The 17,516-nt window shown below is 48.0% G+C and overlaps 1 protein-coding gene across 3 annotated transcripts in view; it reads right to left on the bottom strand.

Annotated features, from left to right (window-relative positions):
- Positions 1-17,516, bottom strand: part of CANX (calnexin) — a 745,024-nt gene that overhangs the window by 197,472 nt on the left and 530,036 nt on the right. For all 3 annotated transcript variants that reach the window (XM_069654105.1, XM_069654104.1, XM_069654106.1), the window contains exon 10: positions 1,205-1,361. In XM_069654105.1, coding sequence (XP_069510206.1) covers positions 1,205-1,361 — 157 coding nt within the window. The remainder of the gene's footprint in view (positions 1-1,204; positions 1,362-17,516) is intronic.

The following is a 17,516-nucleotide window of genomic DNA, read 5'->3' on the forward strand; positions in this document are numbered from 1 at the left end:
GATGAACTCTCCACCGCTTGCTAGGTGGGCTCCCCGATGGAATAGGTGCCGCTGGGTCCTCGGTGGGGGGTAAGGGCATCCTCGTCCTTATCTCCGTGCACAGGGTCACAATCATTTACTGGGCAGCATACATTATGTGAATAGTGGAACACTTATTACGCGTACAGTAAAAACCTATAACTACTTGTGATAAAAGTTATACAAGGTGAGTAAAGCCTAAGGATCGAATATTAAATTAAAGGTGCTTTTGAGATCAGGGAAACACAGATCGAGATAAGCAGTAACTCTTGTAACTTATATTTGCATGGCACAGCACCAACTCAAGGTAAGTAAAACCCACATACTTTAACCTCACAATGAAGGGAAAAGTAAAACCCAATGTGACACTTGACTGAATGACTCAGTTATTCTAGGTAGGCAACAACCTAATACAGATTTATTCTGGACAGGCTAGCAGCAAGTCAGGGGAAGCAAGACCCAATTGGAGGACATTCCTACAATTACCCTGCAGGAATAATTTGGTGAAGCCACCACAATACTTTTGGGAAGAGGCACAACCTAATCACAGGAGAGTAATATACCTTCACAACTACTTTCTATTAAAATGGCAAACAGTTTCTAAGGAAGAAAAGATGTTAACCATACTTTTAAGAATAGTGCTTCACACATCCAAGGTAATTAATAACTTCTGTAACTGTTCACACTAGGGTTACAATTATCAACCAACTCTTCCCAAGTAACTTTTAAACACTTCTTTTCTAGGCAAAAGTCCCAATCCCTTAAAAGTGTAGCCCTTATTCTTGGAGCACGAGTGTTCTCAGTGGCAGAAGGGGGTCACTAGGATCTAGTATCCAACAGGCAGTGTCAGGATAGGTTCTTAAGTAGCAAAAGTCATAGTTGCTTAGGAAGACTGGCCAAACAGGTGAGTACTTTACTTTGAGTTAAAAGAGGGTCCAGGGTTAGAGTCAGGTAAGGGTTCAAGACATAGCAAATAGATGGGGGTCCAAATGGATGTTAATGGAAGCAACGTTTCAAAAAGAAACATCTTACATGACCGTGAATGGTCTAAAAAAAAAACTGTTTGACAGATCAAGACAGTGAATCCATTGTACATGAAGGAGAAAATGCAGTCAATGCGGTCAGAAATCACTCCTATAAAGTAAAAGAACAGCAGCTCTTCATATTTCTTTCCAGGGACTCCTACCTGGTAGTTGGGGTTGTCAATCATGGAGGGCTTCCATTTTCCCTTGAAGTTGGGGTTGTCGACCATTGGTCTCTGCCAGGTTCCACAGCCAGGAGCTGTTTCACACTTGGGATTTGCCACCTGGGGAGCCTCCCACTCGCCATCCATGTCTTCGTCCCTGTCAATAGAAACAAAGTTGAAACATAATCTGTCAACAAGAGCCAAGTGCTCTAACCTTTCTCGAAATATAGCCATGCTGGTTATACTAGTAACAAGCTTGACAAACGGATTAGGCCATTATGTACCATACCTGTACATTTGTCTCCAGTTTTGGGGTCTTTTATAGATCGGCACATTTGAATAAGCCCACCCAAAAAACCTTTAGAAATGAAAACGTTTTCGCATACACAATAAAGAATCGGTGCACATCAACCACTAGACAGAAAGCCCCACATGCAGAGGTTTGATTGATGCACACTGCATGATACCACATACTAAGCTATGTCTCAAACAGGAGGGAGGGCAATTGTGAATCAATAGCACACCAATACTGGATTGGGCCTTTAAGATTCACAGACAGTACAGTGGAACATGTGAACATGGGAAAGTTACTTAGGAGTAATAAGAGTTCTGCATCTTAGGCGTTTTCATTTCATTTTTAAACCCTTAACAGCTCTGCCCTGGGGCGAAACCTCACGGCATAATTTTATTAGGGAGAAAACTTTGTAAAGTAACTAGAAACCATCTTATGAAAAGGGCAGCATTTGAGCCTGTCTGGGCTGTTGTGATTTCCAGTTTTCCACTTTGAAAAGGATAGGTAAGATTTTTGCATAGCCATCTCAAAAACAATCACCACACAGGAGAAGATGCTAGATCCGTAGTTCTAGTAATTGTAATGGGTTATTTCTAACGCGCTTAATTCCCAGAGGTGTCTAAGCGCAGACCCGGGGATCTGACCCATGGTGCTTCGCGTCATCTTGCTTCCCAAGACTAGAGTGTTGCCCCTGAGCTATCCTCCCATGATGTATCCTTCAGTATGTCAGCAAGCAACTATGTCCCTTTAACACTGAAGAGCTCCAGACTTGCATCATGCAAGATAATTTAAGCATCATGCAACTGTTAGGGAGAAATCTCATTTCTGTGCCAATTTCCTTCAACCTTCGAGACCCAGCTCTTTTGCTGGACTTTAGGACTTAATTTTTATCCTTAGACTAGCGAGCAGTACCCGGAGTTGGCGGTGGGTTATGAGAAGGAACAGTAGAGAAAAGATGTCTTAATACTGCCTGTCCCACCTGGGAGTCAGATCTCGAGTGTGCATCTAGACAGTAGTGTTTTGTAAAGGTGTGCACAGAACTCCAGGTAGCCCCTTTGCAGATGGACTCAAGGGGAACATTTGCAATGAATGCTATGGACGCCCCCGTGCCTCGAGTAGTGTGCTCTTGGCTTAAAGGGCAGTTCTCTCTTAGCAAGAGTATAGCAGAGAGTGATGCATTGAACAATCCATCTAGAAATAGTGGACTTTGAAACTGCATCCCCTTCTCTTCCTGCTGCCACCGAGACGAAGAACTGATTAGTCTTCCTCAGTGGTCTGGTTCTTTCCATGTAGAACATGACCTCTCTGCGCACATCTAGTGTGTGCAGAGTTTTTTCTCCCAAGTTGGAAGGATTTTGAAAGAACGTTGGCAGTTCTATAGACTGGTTTACGTGGAATTTCGAGATGAATTTCGGAACAAACCTTGGGTGCGTGCGTAGAACCACCTTATCTCTGAACTGTAACGAAGGGGTCTAGAACAGAAAGAGCCTGTAGTTCACTTACTCTCCTGATGGAGGTGATAGCTATTAGAAAAGCAGTCTTAAGAGTGAGGTGTTTAAGAGATGCTTTGTGCATGGGTTCGAATGGTGAGCCCATGAGTCTGGTAAGTACCACGTTAAGGTCCCATCCAGGAGCTGGGTCAGCTATCGGGGGGTGTATTCTCTTTACTCCCTCCATGAAGGCCTTTATAACAGGGATCTTCCACCACTACAATGAGTTGGGAAGTGGTGTATGCAGAAAGTGCCGCTAGGTGGACTTAAATGGAATTGAACACTAGACCTGAATCCAATAAGTGGGTCAGGTATAGAACAATATGTGTGGGAGAGCAGTCAATCGGGTTGATGCTTTTTCCTCTGCACAAGATGACAAATCTCTTCCACTTGCTAGAATAGCAGTGGCGAGTGTTAGGTTTTCTGGCTTCCCTGAGGATGTCCATGCATCTCTGCGGGAGCTGTAGATGTCCGAATTCTATGATCTCAGGAGCCAAGCTGCTAAGTTCATGTTCTGGGGGCATGGATGCAGAGTCCTGCCCTTGTCTTGTGACAGCATGTTGGACGGGCAGGGGAGTTTCACTGGGGGAGATAGAGACATCTCCAAGTGAGCGAACCATGGCTGTCGGGCCCACATTGGGGCCACCAGTATCATGGTCACTTGTTCCTGGTGCATCTTGTGCACCACCTTGTTGAGAAGGGGAGTCGGGGGGAAAAGCGTAAACAAATTTCCCTGACCATTGCATCAACAGACCGTTCCCCCTTGGATTGGTTCTGGGGGTACCTGGAGGCGTAACTTTGGCATTGTGAGTTCTCCAGGGTTGCGAACAGGTCCATTTCTGGGAATCCCCATTGTGTGAAGACGAAGACAATGTCTTTGTGCAGTCGCCATTCGTACTCTTCGGGCAGGGGGAAATCTCTGCTGAGTTTGTCTGCCAGCAGATTGAGTTCCCCTGGTACATGTTGTGACAGTAGGAACATGTTTTGTTTGAGAGCCCACTTCCATATATTTTGGGCCAGTTTGGACAGTCCTGGAGAGTGGGTGCCGCCCTGCTTGTTGATGTAGTACATGGCTGTGGTGCTGTCTGTAAGGACCAACACAGTCTTGCCTTGTAGGTGTTCCTGGAAGGCTTTTAGCGCCTTGAACACAGCTAGTAGCTCCAGTAGATTTATGTGTTTGGAAGCTACGTTCGGAGTCCACACTCCGTGAGCAGTCTGATGGGATAGTTGAGCCCCCCATCCTGTGAGGGATGCGTCTGTGGTTAGAGTGGCTTCCGCCGCGGGTGTGGCAAAGGGTTTCCCTCTTTCCAGGTTTTCCTTTGTCCACCACCGTAGCGAGAGAACCAAGGCCTGCGAGACCACCACTAGATCGTCCCATAGTCCGCTGGCCTGACACCACTGGCTGTTGAGCCACTCTTGCATAGGGTGCATGCGCAGGCGCGCGTGAGGTACCAAATAAATATACGACGCCATCATGCCTAGCAAGCGCGTTGCTTTGCGTACCGTCACCTCTCGACCGGTCACATATTGAGGGATCTGAAACAGCATGTTCTGGACCCTCTCGTTGGAGGGGAAGACGAGGCTGTCCTTTGTTTGAATTCGAGCCCCTAGGAATTGTTTGATTTGGCTGGGGTCTAGGCTGGACTTCTTTTCGTTGATGGAGAAGCCCAACTGGAACAAAAGGTCTACAGTCTTTTGGGTATTGGAGAAGCATGTTTCGTAAGAATCCCTCGTTATGAGTCAGTCGTCGAGGTAATGGTAAACTGGGATGGACAACCTGCGCAGGTGGGCCGCTGCCACTGCCAGTACCTTCGTGAATACCCTTGGTGCCGATGCCATGCCGAAGGGTAGCACTCTGAACTGGTAGTGTTTGCCCTCTATCATGAACCTGAGGTATCTTCTGTGCTCTGGCAACATTAAAATATAAAAGTATGCATCTTTCATGTCCAATGTTGTCATGTAATCTCCCTGTGATAGCAGTGGGATCACTTCCTGTAAGGTCACCATACGAAACTTCTGGGGTTTGATAAACTTGTTCGCTGGGCGCAGATCTAATACAGGGCGCATGGTTAGATCCTTTTTGGGTACAAGGAAGTACACTGAATAAATACCTTCCGTTACCTGAGATAGAGGCACGACCTCTATGGCTCCTTTTTCCAGCAGTAGTTGTACTTCTTGGAGAAGGATGGCAAGGTGTTCTGGTGTCATGCGTCGTCCCCTCGGGGGTCTGTATGTTGGGGAACCGTTGAATTCGATGCAGTATCCGGGGGCTATGGTGGAAAGTACCCAGCGGTCTGACGTTATTCCCTCCCATGCTGGAAGAAAGGATGTTATCCGGCCCCCGACCGGTGTTGCATGGGAGGGGACGTGAATCTTCGCGTCACTTGGTGTTGTTGGGGGCTTGGGAGCCTCTGGGGGTGGACCCCCGACCTCTCCCTTTGCCACGGCGCTGGCCTCTTTGGCTGTACTGCCCACTATTGGTCTGGTAATTGGTGGCAGGGTACTGTTGCTGCTGATTCTGCTGTTGGCGTTGGCCACGAAAAAAGCGTTTGTTGCCATAGCCGCGTCTGGTAGTGGGCTTAGAGATCTGGTCCAGAGTTTTGATAGTATCGAACTCTTTTTTTTTTAGCCATCTCCAGAGCCTCATCCACCGCTTTCCCGAAGAGGTTTGAGTCTTCAACAGGTTTATTTATTAAAGACCCCTGTGTCTCCGGTTTGAACCCTGAGTTGCGCAGCCATACATGGCGTTTTAGGAGCATTCCCTGAACCAGGGAACATCCCGCTGTCTCTGCAGCATCCAGAGAGTGCTTTACAATACTCTGGTTGACCTGGGTTCCTTCGCCAATAGTTGATAGCAGGTGTGTACGTAGTGGTTCCGGCGCTTCTTCGGCGTCTTTGTGCAGTTTGGCCCACTGCGCGTCCGCGTAGCTAGCTAGCAAAGAATTGTTGTTCGCAATTCTTGCCGAAAAGCCAGTCGAGGATGTGACTCTCTTTGCAAGGGCATATAACCTCTTGCCCTCCTTGTCAGGTGGTGCCTCGCTGGTGGACAGCGGCACCCCTGCCCTCTTCCTTGTATTAGTTACTACAAGGGAATCCGGAATGGAATGTCCCCTGATGTACAGCGGGTCTGAGGGTGAAGGAGTGAAAAGTTTTTCAATTCTTGGATGAACTCCTCTGATTAGTGCGGGTGTGGATAGCGAAGGGATGATTCTTCTCTTCACTGAAGCGAGGAGGGGAATGTCTGGCTGACCGGGGGTTTCTCCTTAATTACTCTTTCCACAAAGTCTATTTCAGGAGAGATCTCCCCAGTGTCCAGTTCGAAATGTGCTGCTGCTCTGCGCAACAGGGCATTGAATGTGGGCTGATCGTCAATGGGAGACGTGTTTCTAACAGGTGAATTGTCAGGAGGATTTAGGTTCAGGACATCAGTGTCCAAATATACTGATGGGGATTACCAGGGATGAGAAGGTCCTTCTTCTGGATTTTCTCCAAAGCCTTCTCCTACCATGTCTGGGCTGTCTTCCAGACCTTCCTCCTGGTTCTGTCCCTCTTCATCGTCCACAAATTCATCCTCCTCCTCCAAGTATTGTTCCTCACCAGTGAGGTCATACACATTATGGAAATCTGAGGCTGTGTCCTGCTGGGGATTGAATAGTCTCGGATATTTGGCCATGGGGTCCTCCTGAGGCCCTTCTCTTGTTCTCTTGGGAGTGGGAGGGTTCTGGGTCTTCATAAACCTCTCCATTCTCTCCATGCAGAGATGGAGCCTTTCCATGGTTTCATGGGGTATCCCTGAGCGGTCTAGCGGGGGAAAATTAGTGTCATCTAGCTGAAAACGGCTCAACCTCTCCCATAACGTCGAGGAAAGTGTCCCGCCGCCTTCCGGTGTGCTGGGGGTCCCCCCCGACTGAAGGGGGTAGTCCCGGTCTTTCTTCTGGCTTTTTCGGCATGTCTTTCGACCTTTGCGTAGCGCTCGACGTGTCTTTCGGCGTACGCTTCTGGGCGTCGGCTACAACGATCCTCGCCAAGCTCTTTGTGACTCGTTTGTCAGCAGAGGGCTGTGGTTTCGACGTTACGGATGTCGATCGTTCTACGGCGGCGTGCGCTCTCTGCTGATGCGCGTCGGCCGATGGTTTGGGTGCGGCGCCCTTATTTGCCGAAAGTCCAGTCGCTGGTCACGGCTGCGAGAGGGGCTTCGAACCTGAACTGTCCGAGGAGGCCGCCGGTGGAACCTGCGTCTCCTTGGGCGCTGATGCTTTCTTCGTCTTCGACGAAGAAGAGCCATGGGTTGTGTGCTTATGTGTGGTATCGTGTGCGTCAGTGTCGCCGGGGTGTTCATCCCCATAAGCAAGGCGTGAGCCGAGCCCGTCGTGGGAGGTAACGACGGCAGATCCTCATCGTAAACCTCGACGTCCGTACCCGTCGCGGCCGTGTCAGTCCCTGTATCACCCCCACGAGTCGTGGACGGGGAGGAGGGCTGAACAGGGCGCGATGGCTGAAAAGGAGGTGGAGGGTGAATCCTCCTTCACTTAGGGGGAGGGCTCCCAGAAGGGCCTGGCTCCGGGTTCCCCGTCGGGAGCGGTTCCTCCGCTGGTGGTAACGGCAGTCTCGTCCTTAGATCCGAGCATAAGGACTGTATAGCCAACAAAATGGCCGCCGAGTTGTCTTGCGGCGCTGGTTGAGGGGAGTCCGACGGGCGGTCAGGGGCCCCGTCGGCACCCTCGACGATATCGTCGTCTCCTACGTCGGGATCCCTCCCGACAGGCTGGTCTTCTTCCACGCCAACGCCGTGGCTTAAGACCTCGATCAGCTCTTCCTCAGAGGTTGAGGCCGAATCCACGACGACCTCCTACCCCCCCCCCCTTTTTCGTCGGAGGTTTCACGGGGTCCTGTCGATGGGCATAAAAGAGGACTCCCTCCGCGGTGGCAGGGAGACTCTGAGCCCCGAGGTCGCCACCACTGGTGTAGCCTCCACAGGCTGAGCCAGGGCCGTCGCGACTGTCTCGATAGAGGCCTTGGCCGGATGGATTAAGGCTTTCACCACCTTAGGTGCGCTCACCGCCTTCTCCTTGGGGGGGTTGGGAGGAACACTGCCTCGCTCTCCCTCCGATGGGGCCTTCGAGCTCGACCGGGGCCTCTCCAGGAGCTTCGCCGGGTGCTCGACCTTCCGCTTACCCGAACCAGAGCGTTGGCTCGTGGTTGATGGTGCCGAGGAGGATGCGCCCTGCCTGGCGCCCGTAGAGCCCGACTGTTCGGCGCTCCCGGTGCCAGCGGACTCGCGGTGCTTGGCCTTGTGTTGGACCCCCGTCGCCGGGGCGTCCTCAAAGGTCTTAGAAGACCACTCGGATTTCTTCCTCCTCTTCTCGCCTGACGGGCTCTTCCCTTCCAGCCAGTTGGCGAGACATTGATGGCGGTCCTTCATGGTCCGCTCCGACATATTGCCGCAAAACGCACAGTCCTTCTCCACGTGTGTCTTGTCCTCATGTAGGCAGTAAAGACAAAAGGAGTGTTCATCCTCCTTAAAGACATTCTGAAGCTGGCATCCAGGGCAGACCCTGAACAGCTTTCCGGGCGTCGAGCTTACCTTCTCCTGGGCCATGTCCGAGATGGGCCTGAGAAACTTCTGGAGTCCTCCAAAAGCGTAGCTCGACGAAATCTTCACCCTTGAGGGGCGTAGACAAATCCGACACGGGTCCCCATTGATCGGATGAAGAATCGGTGGAGCTTGAGGCTCTTTTTTTTTTTTTTCGGTCAAAAAAAAAGTTTTTGAGAAAAAACGTGAAAAAATAGCACTAACGCTCGAGAGCAATAGCACGAGGATCCCAACACTTGAACGTGCGGTAAAAATCTGAAGATGGCTGCCAGAGGCGGGGCTTAGGTAGAGGGCAGTCATTGGCTGTGGTCAGTATGACGCAGAGATCAGTGATTGGTTCCTACTACGAAAGACAGATCAGAAACGAAACTGATACTGGTTTTTTCTTTACCGAGGATTCCCAGCCTGACGGGGAATATTCATGAGCATGTGAATCCATGCCAGACCCCATGCTGGAGAAGCAGAGGCTTCTTGGACTGAAGAGTCGACCACTGGAAGAAACATCCGAAGGAATTGTGAAGAGACACTTGCTGCATCCTCCTGGACCGTTGAACTGCCCGGTGAAGCCCTGCTACTGCGCTGAAACTGCTTTTCCTAATCGACAAGTTAAGCTACGGAAAGGACGCCTTCTTCCCTTAAGTTAGTGGGCCCAACTAACCTCAAGACGACCTGTGCTGGAAGACCTTACCCAACTGGCTGTACTTTGCTGCTGGAATTGAGTGCCAGGGGTCAAGTAAAGCGTAGTCTAGTACAACGCCTTTAAGCCGGACCAAAACTCCAGGAAGATCCCAAGGACTCTCCCAAAACAGGACAACCCAAGCTCAAGTCACCTCACCAGAGTGCTGGACTCAGAGTGAAAGAAGCCCAACCAATGTCCAAGATCCGCAGTGGTGCTATTTGCCGGTAGCTGAAACCACAAAGTGCTGCTGAACAGAAAAGAGCCTGTAGCTGCCGCCGACCTCCGAATTGCTGTGCAGGAGTCCTTCAGGTGTCCTCTGTCTTGTTCCCACAACGGAGGCCCAGGAACACAGGATCTGCAACAATGAGAGCTGGATCCTCTTCTTCGAACCTAAGGTATTGTTCTGACTAAGGGGTACTTAGCTTTGTCTGTAGCTTGCTTTGCTCAGTTGAAACTTGCAATAGCTGCTTTTTCTAGAGTTGATCCCTGCTCTAACTTTCACAAGTGTAACAGCTTGCGGCCCAACAGTGATTTTCTACAACTGTGTGAAATACTTTTTGCCATCTAAGAAGTGCCTCAGCTCCATAGACTGTTCCATATTGACTTTGGCTGTCCTAGCTCCCTGCAGACTCTTCTAGTCCATTGACTGATTCTTACCATCCCTCATAGGTGTTCAGCAGAGTTTGCATGCAGTACCCTCTGGGACCACAACCCACAACTATGACTACATGTGGAAGCCAAACCAACCTTTGGTATAAGTCTGTACCACACAGTTTTTGGTAGCGAGCTGAGCAGCCATGTTAATCTCAAGAGGGAATGTGAGCTTGTAAGGGTGTTACACAAAAGATCTACAATGACAAGTATTCAGATAGACACTTATACTCAAGGTTCTTGGTAAAACTCAATTTATCACAATCATTTGTAAAGCATTCACTAAATGAGGCAACCAATATCACCCAAAAATTATACTACAGTACCGTTTACTAAGCAGTTGAGTCCCTTGAAGTAGGAGCAAAAATGCATAAGTTAATAAAACTAATATTACAGTTACTCTAAAACAGTGCAAATAGTTTGAGTTCACCAGAGGAGTTGATGCGATGCAATAGGTAGGCCAAATTCAATGGGCTAGTGTCTTGTATAAGTAAAAACGGTTCTGGTATTTAAAACAGAAAAGTCTTTAGCACGGTTCCTAGAAGTTCACGGAAGAAAGGTTCATTTGTCGGGTCACAAGCTGACTCGGCCTGCAAGTTGCCAAAGTTCCACAAACTCGCGGTGAGAGGAAAGTTCTCTCGGTTGGGTTTTCACAGTACCTTATATTGAAGAAAAAGATGCAGCTAAGACTTCTGTTCCTTGCAGATCTCGCCGCTCCTGAGCCTCAGTCGCGAGGACAAGAGGAAGTAAGTCTGGGGACTCCTGCACGGGTCACAAAAGCTGGCAAATTGGCAAATCTTCAATTCCGGTTGCTGTTCTTCAAGCACACAAGCTGGTGTCCCTCCCCTGGTCAATCCTAACCAGTTCCGAGAATGGTATCCAGGTGGCTTACGAGTTGATTGATCCTACCAACTCAAAGGAAGAAGTGGTCTTTGAAGGGGCATCTCTGTCGAGATGAACTTGGCGATTCAGACCTACAGCAGGGCTCCACCGGGCAAACCAAGGGTCCATTAGTTGCAGCAGCCGTCCTCTTACAGTTAGTCTTTGGTTCTTTCGTTTCAGTGGTCGACTCTGCTTTTCAGTCCAAGAGACTCGCCTTTTAAACAGTTTTCTCCCATTCATTCCAGCCTAGCTGCATCACCCAGCAGGGTGGCTGTCCTTGCCGGACAGTCAGCCAGCCAATCACGCCAGAGTGCATTTGGGTCTCCTAGGAGACTAAGCACAGGGAATTTCGGGCACCTCCCTCACTTCCTGCCCATCCCAGACACTTGGGCACCAGAGGCAGACTTCAGTCCTGAAGCCCACCAAAGGCATAGAAACCCAAACCTGGTTTGGCGCACAGAATCTCTAGAAGGACCTTTCCAAAAAGAAATGGCGAAAAAAGAAAACCAGGACCCGTTTAAACATACAGGGCTTAGGAGTCATCTTGAAAACATGGCTCACGTGATTTAGCTACCGGTGTTCGCAGTTGGGAAAAATCATGGTAGTTTGTTGTAAAACCACAACCACCAGCCATTTTGATAGGAAATGATAGCATTTGACTGCTACATGAGTTTCTAGACAGAGGATACTAGGTAACCCCTCCGGCACTCTATTGTAAGAGAGTGTGCTGGGTATAGGAATTTAAAAATACTAGTAAAGTCAATTTAACTTTACATTCTCTGGGAAACAGTAATTTATCCCAGAGAAGGTATTTAAACCTTGGGACAGCCTAAAAAGCCTCCCCGTGTCACTGCATGGAGGGTGCTGTATAACACATGAAAAGATGCTGCCTATGGAGTTATCTAAAACTCCATAATCAAAAAACACAAGAGTAAACACACATCAATACAAATGAGAGAGTGGGAAAGAAGGCTCACACTCTCCATGGAAAAAAAAAGAAAATCAAGTCCTCAAAATCCAGCAAAGTTGCTGGGGGTCTCTAAGGTGAAGGGAATTAGCACATTTATGAGAACTCTCCCTAACAATAGGCGATACATTAGTTTTGAAGTAATATTTGCTGGGAAAGGTTTTTATCTAGACTTCATTGGGTGATTTGAAACTGCTCACATGCTCCGAGAACCTGTTATCCTTTTTCCTTTCTCTAACCTTTCCTTTTTTGCCAAACCTCAGAATTGCCAAGTACAAAAGTGATATATAAATGAAATTACTGTCCTAGTTAGTGAAGTCACCTCAGGGTGTATGAAGCATATCTAAAGAGAACCTACTTGCTTGACTTCATTCTGAGAAAGTAATTTGAAGTATATTGTTATTGTTGCACATTGCCCTTTTTAAAGAATGCTCATTTATAATGGACCATTAAATTATTTTACTAGAAAACCATGAGCGCAAGTGTTATTTGGATACTTGTATTTGTGGATTTCTATGCTACAGCTCTAATTTACCCCTCTTGAGCGAGGTCTGGCTGCTCAGTCACACTACCAACCCGTGTAGTACAGACCTATACCAATAGATGGGTTACCTAATACCAAAAGGCCAAGGCTGGTGTAGTATCCCACATGGTTACTACATCAATTTGTGACTAACAGTCTCTGCAAACAAGCAACAACATGCATCCTTCCTTTCGCATCACAGAAGCTGCGCCAGGACAGGATCCCTTGATGCTGGGATACTGAAATTCACAGAGAAGGCGACTGTTGGTCACCAGCTTGTACCGCAGAAGTACTTGGCTTTAACATGGAATGGGAACGCTTCTGGCTAGGTTTTCCACCAGAGAGATGGTCAGTCCTCTGGGCAGTCCAGGGACACTTCCGAAGGCTCAGAAGTGCAGGATCCTTGAGAAGCCATTGAGACTAGTTAGTCTCACTAGTCCAAAGGCTGAAGCAGTGCTCAGGGCATTCGGGATCAGGTACTCAAAGGGATTCACCGGGCCAGCTACAGGAAGGAATGCCGGGCCACTGCAGGAGTCTTCGGATCTTCAGCAGGCTGTGCGTCTTCGAGGTAATCTTGGGTCCAACAATGATCTAAAGAAATGGCTGCAGAGGCCCTCTTATACAAAATAAGCACTGGAAGCAAGTCAAAGCCCACCAATGGTAAGGATCTGCAGCATTCAAACAACCAGTAGTAGTTCAATCTGGGACAACTACTGGTTTCACATTTGGCCCACACCTAGGATTTCTGGCACCACAGATGCGGAGTGGGACTAGACAGTCCCGCCGCCTTCCTGGGCCACACACAAAGGCATCCCTAGCCAGAAAAAGCAGCAACTTTTGCAGTCAAGTGCATGCCCTTTTAAGGTATTTACTGACAAGACAGGAAGCATGCCAAACAATACTACGAAAGGACAATCGAAAAGCCATTTTAGGGCACTATCCACATTTAGTAGCAATAAGCAGTAAATGCAATTGTGCATAGTAAAAATAATGTAAAGATGGTAACATTTTAACTGCTGCCACTAGCTTGTCTTTAGGCACATATAAAAGTAAACAAAAATCCCAAGTGCACAAAGCCAGGGAGATACAAGGGTATCCCCATTGCACTGCATTGTAAGCTGCTGTGTGCAATGTTACAAAGTACAAGAATTCTAAAGCAAAACAGTTTAATAGGATAGTCTGAAGGACTGATCCGTTACTCCCATAACAAATTAACAAAAGGCTAGGGAAGTGAAGCTGGGTCTCACTTCCCTTGAAAAAGTCAGTTACAAAGAAAATACAGCAAAAAGAAAGGGAGACCATAGAAACTATGGTGGTAACATTTTAAAATTGAGACGAGGATTTCATCCACAAAAATCTGCATCTTCCCCAGTGTTAGGGAGAATTTTCAAAAAATGTGCCAATTCCCTTCACCTTCGAGACGCCCATCAACTTTGGTGGCTTTTGAGGAGTGTGACACCCTTCCCCCCCCCCACTCGCTCATGTATTTTGATGTGAGTTTTACTCTTTGGTTAAGAGTCTAACCAACTCCATAGGCATCGTTTCATTTGTGTCACACAGCACACTCAGTGCAGTGACACATGGAAGCTTTTGAGGCTTTCCCCAAGGATTAAATACCTTCTCTGGGATCAACTACTGTTTCCCAGAGCAGTGGAGTGAAATTGACTTCAGTCTGTAAATTCCTAGACCCAGCACACCCCATCTTGCAATAGAGTGCTGGAGGGGTTACTTAGTATCCCCTGTGGCTAGATACTCATTTAGCAGTCAAATGCTACCCTTTCCTCTCAGAATGGCTGGTGGCAGTGATTTTACAACAAACTACCATGATTTTTCCCAACCGCAAACCATTCGTAGCTCTGGTAACGTTAAATCGCGGGAGCCATGCTTTTCAAGACAGCGTCTGAGCCTCCTTTGTTTAAACAGGTCCCGGTCTTTTTTCGCCATTTCTTTGTGGAAAGGTCCTTCTAGAGTTTTGTTTTGCCTGCCAAACCAGGTTTGGTCTCTTTGTTCACCTTTGGCGGTTTCAGGACTGAAGACCACCTCTGGTGCCCGAGTGTCCGGGGTGGGCAGGAAGTGAGGGAGGTGCCCGAAACTCCGTGCTTAGTATCCTAGGAGATCCAAATGCACTCTGTGGTGATTGGCTGACTGTCCACCAAGGACAGCCACCCTGCTGGGTGAATGACAACTAGGCTGGCATGAATGGGAAAGAACTGAATGAAAGGAGAGTGTCTTGGCTCGGAAGGCAGAGTCGTAGGAACCGAAGAGCTTGAAGAGGATAGCTGCTGCAACTCCTGGACTGTTGGTTTGCCTGGTGAAGCCTTGCTGCAGGTCCGAACCGCCAAGTTCACATCGACAGAAGCCCCTGCAAGGACTTCTCCCTTTAAGTTGGTGGTACCAATCAACTCACATAGAAGCCCCCTGGACACCCATCTCGGAGCTGGTTGAATTTCCTCCGAGTTGCTGCAGGAAACCGTAGGACCAGGGAGAGGGCCACCAGTTTGTGTGCTTTACTCACAGCCACCGAAATTGAAGTTTGCCAAGTGCTAGCTTTTTGACCAGTGCAGGAGTCCCGACATTCCCCCCCCCTCTTGTCCCCACGACTGAGGAACAGCGAGATCTGCAGGAACTGCCAGGAACAGCAGTCATCAGCTGCCTCTTTCTTCATTGCAAGGTACTGTGAAATAAGACCGTACTTGCCTCTCGCAGTGAAAGTGCTTGAAACTTCTGCAATTTGTGACCCAACATATGATTCTTCTTTTTACAAATTACTTCCAAGAACTTGTGCAGAGACTTTACTGTTTACTTACCAGAACCGCTATATCCTATCCAAGACTTTAGCCCATTGACTTTGGCCTAGCCTATTGAATTGAATCTTCTGGTGACCTCAAAGTATTTACACTGTCTAAGAATAATTGTAACCTTTCATGTTCGAATAATCTTTGCCTTTTACTCCTCTTGAAAAGTATTCTGAAATGGTATTGAAGTATATTTGTGTGTTATTATATTGCCTCCTTCTAATGAAGGATTTATAACTGACAGATATATAAATTAGTATTTATCAAATAAACTTTGAGTGTAAGAGTTTTTGAACACTTGTGATTGTAGACCTCTAACAGCATTACTGCTCAAATTCCCCTCGTGAGAAGCCTGGCTGCTCCGCTCTGCTACCAAAACTGTAGTACAGACTTATACCAAAGGTTGGTTTGCTTACACTTGTAGTCCTAGTTGTGTGTAGTGGTCCCAAAGGGTACTGCATACAAACTTTGTCTAACACCCAGACTCGTGTGTCTATTTTGATGTAGTCTTAAAAGGTAATTGTACAGAACACTAGTCTATGGGGGAGGCTGAACCAGGATCACCAGTGTCAGGGGATGGAAGAGGGAAGTCGTTGGGGTCAGTCCCTGGACCTCCTTCAAATGTGCTATCTTCAGTAAATTCCTCCACCTCAATTGTGTCTTATGTAGGCAGGGGCACTTTGGCCTTTTTCCTGAGGAGGAACTTCCTCAAAAGTGCTTTCTCCTAATTGGATATTTATACAAACAATTCATAAAGGATATTTTATCCTTCATGGTTTGCTCAAACCTGTGCTTTGTCCAAGAAGTGGAAGATGGAGGTGGAAAACCATCTCCTCCAGTTGATCTGCCGGCTCCTCACTGAAGCGGGCTCTCTTTTTTTTTAAAGACTCTGTTGTGGGACTGTGACTGGACCTCAAATTTAGAAACTGGATTTGAAATTGTTCATTTCGGTGCTTGAGTTTTCTGTTTTGATATATGAATAGCTAATTTCGGAGCAGGTGGTTTTCGGTGGCTGCAACTGTTAGGACAGTTTTTCTGAAGTCCAAATAAGGGCCTCGCAAAACAATAGAACAAAGACAGTACAAGATTAAACTTAGCATAAGGCTGTACCACCTGGGTATATGGTAGCATAGACAGAGCAACCAGGCTCATCTTAGGAGGGAGAGATGGCTGTAGGAAAGTACATAGCAACTGTAGTATACCAAGGATTCAACAGAAACACTTACAACCAGAAGTATTTGTTAGGGAGAATTCTCATTTCAGTGCCAATTCCCTTCAACCTTAGAGACCCCCAGCTCTTTTGCTGGGCTTAGGACTTTCATTTTAACCCTGGAGTGAGACCCTTTTCTCACACTCGTTTGTTTTGACCTGATTTGGAGTCTGACAAACTCCATAGGCATCTACTTTTTGTATGGTGACAGCACTTTCAGTGCAGTGTCAGAAATTCTTTAGATTTTCTGGACTCCTCAGAGTTCTATCAAGAGCATTTGGCCAGCTTCGCACCCAGACTCCGAGATCTGGAACGAGTCGCTCGGGCTGGCCACCTTGCCCCAATCCATGCGCCAAGCCCTCATAACTGTGCTCCCCAAGCTGGGCAAACCCCTTGATGAATTCGGGTCATACAGACCCCCATCTCTCAAACACTGACATAAATATTTGCCAAGATAATCACATGCAGATTGCTCCCCATAATGACGTACCGAGTCCATCCGTATCAGAGTGGCTTTGTCCCTGGTCGATCGACGGCCCTCAACATTCGCCGGCTGTTTAAAGTTATGTCGAGAATTGATCCCTAAGCCAGGGCTGTCGCGGTCACCCTTGACGCGCAAAAGGCCTTCGACATGGTCTCTTGACAATATATGTCGGCTGTACTGCACAAAATGGGAATTGGCCCTTGTATGATATATCAAGCTACTGTATACAAATCCTGTGGCCAGAGTCCGAGTTAATTCCCAGGTGTCATCACCTTTCAGGCTTCACAGGGGCACGCCCCAGGGCTGGCCATTCTCCCCCATACTGTTTGCGCTGGCTATTGAGCCCATGGTTGACCATGTCCGACATAGGCATACCCGAGAGGGTATACGGCTGTGGGACACACCAGAGAGAATCTCATTGTACGCCGATGACGTACTTCTCTATGTCCGAGACCCCTCTGCCTACTTAGACCTGACTATACGCAACAACCAAATTTGGCACATTTTCAGGCATCACAATTACACGAAATCTGAAATATACCCACTCACTGCGGCAACCCCCACCAAACCCCCCAACCAACGTGTGAATTCTCTCTCCGATGGTCCCCAGACGGAGGCAAATATCTTGGGGGTCCAGATATCCCTCTCTAGATCCTCACTACTAGCTGAAAACTACATGGCTACATCACGGGTGCCGGAAGCCTGGATGTTGAAATGGCACAATATTCCTCTTTCCCCATCGGGAA

The sequence above is a fragment of the Ambystoma mexicanum genome, chromosome 3q, assembly GCF_040938575.1.
Source record: "Ambystoma mexicanum isolate Mex_15411 chromosome 3q, UKY_AmexF1_1, whole genome shotgun sequence".
NCBI lineage: Eukaryota > Metazoa > Chordata > Amphibia > Caudata > Ambystomatidae > Ambystoma > Ambystoma mexicanum.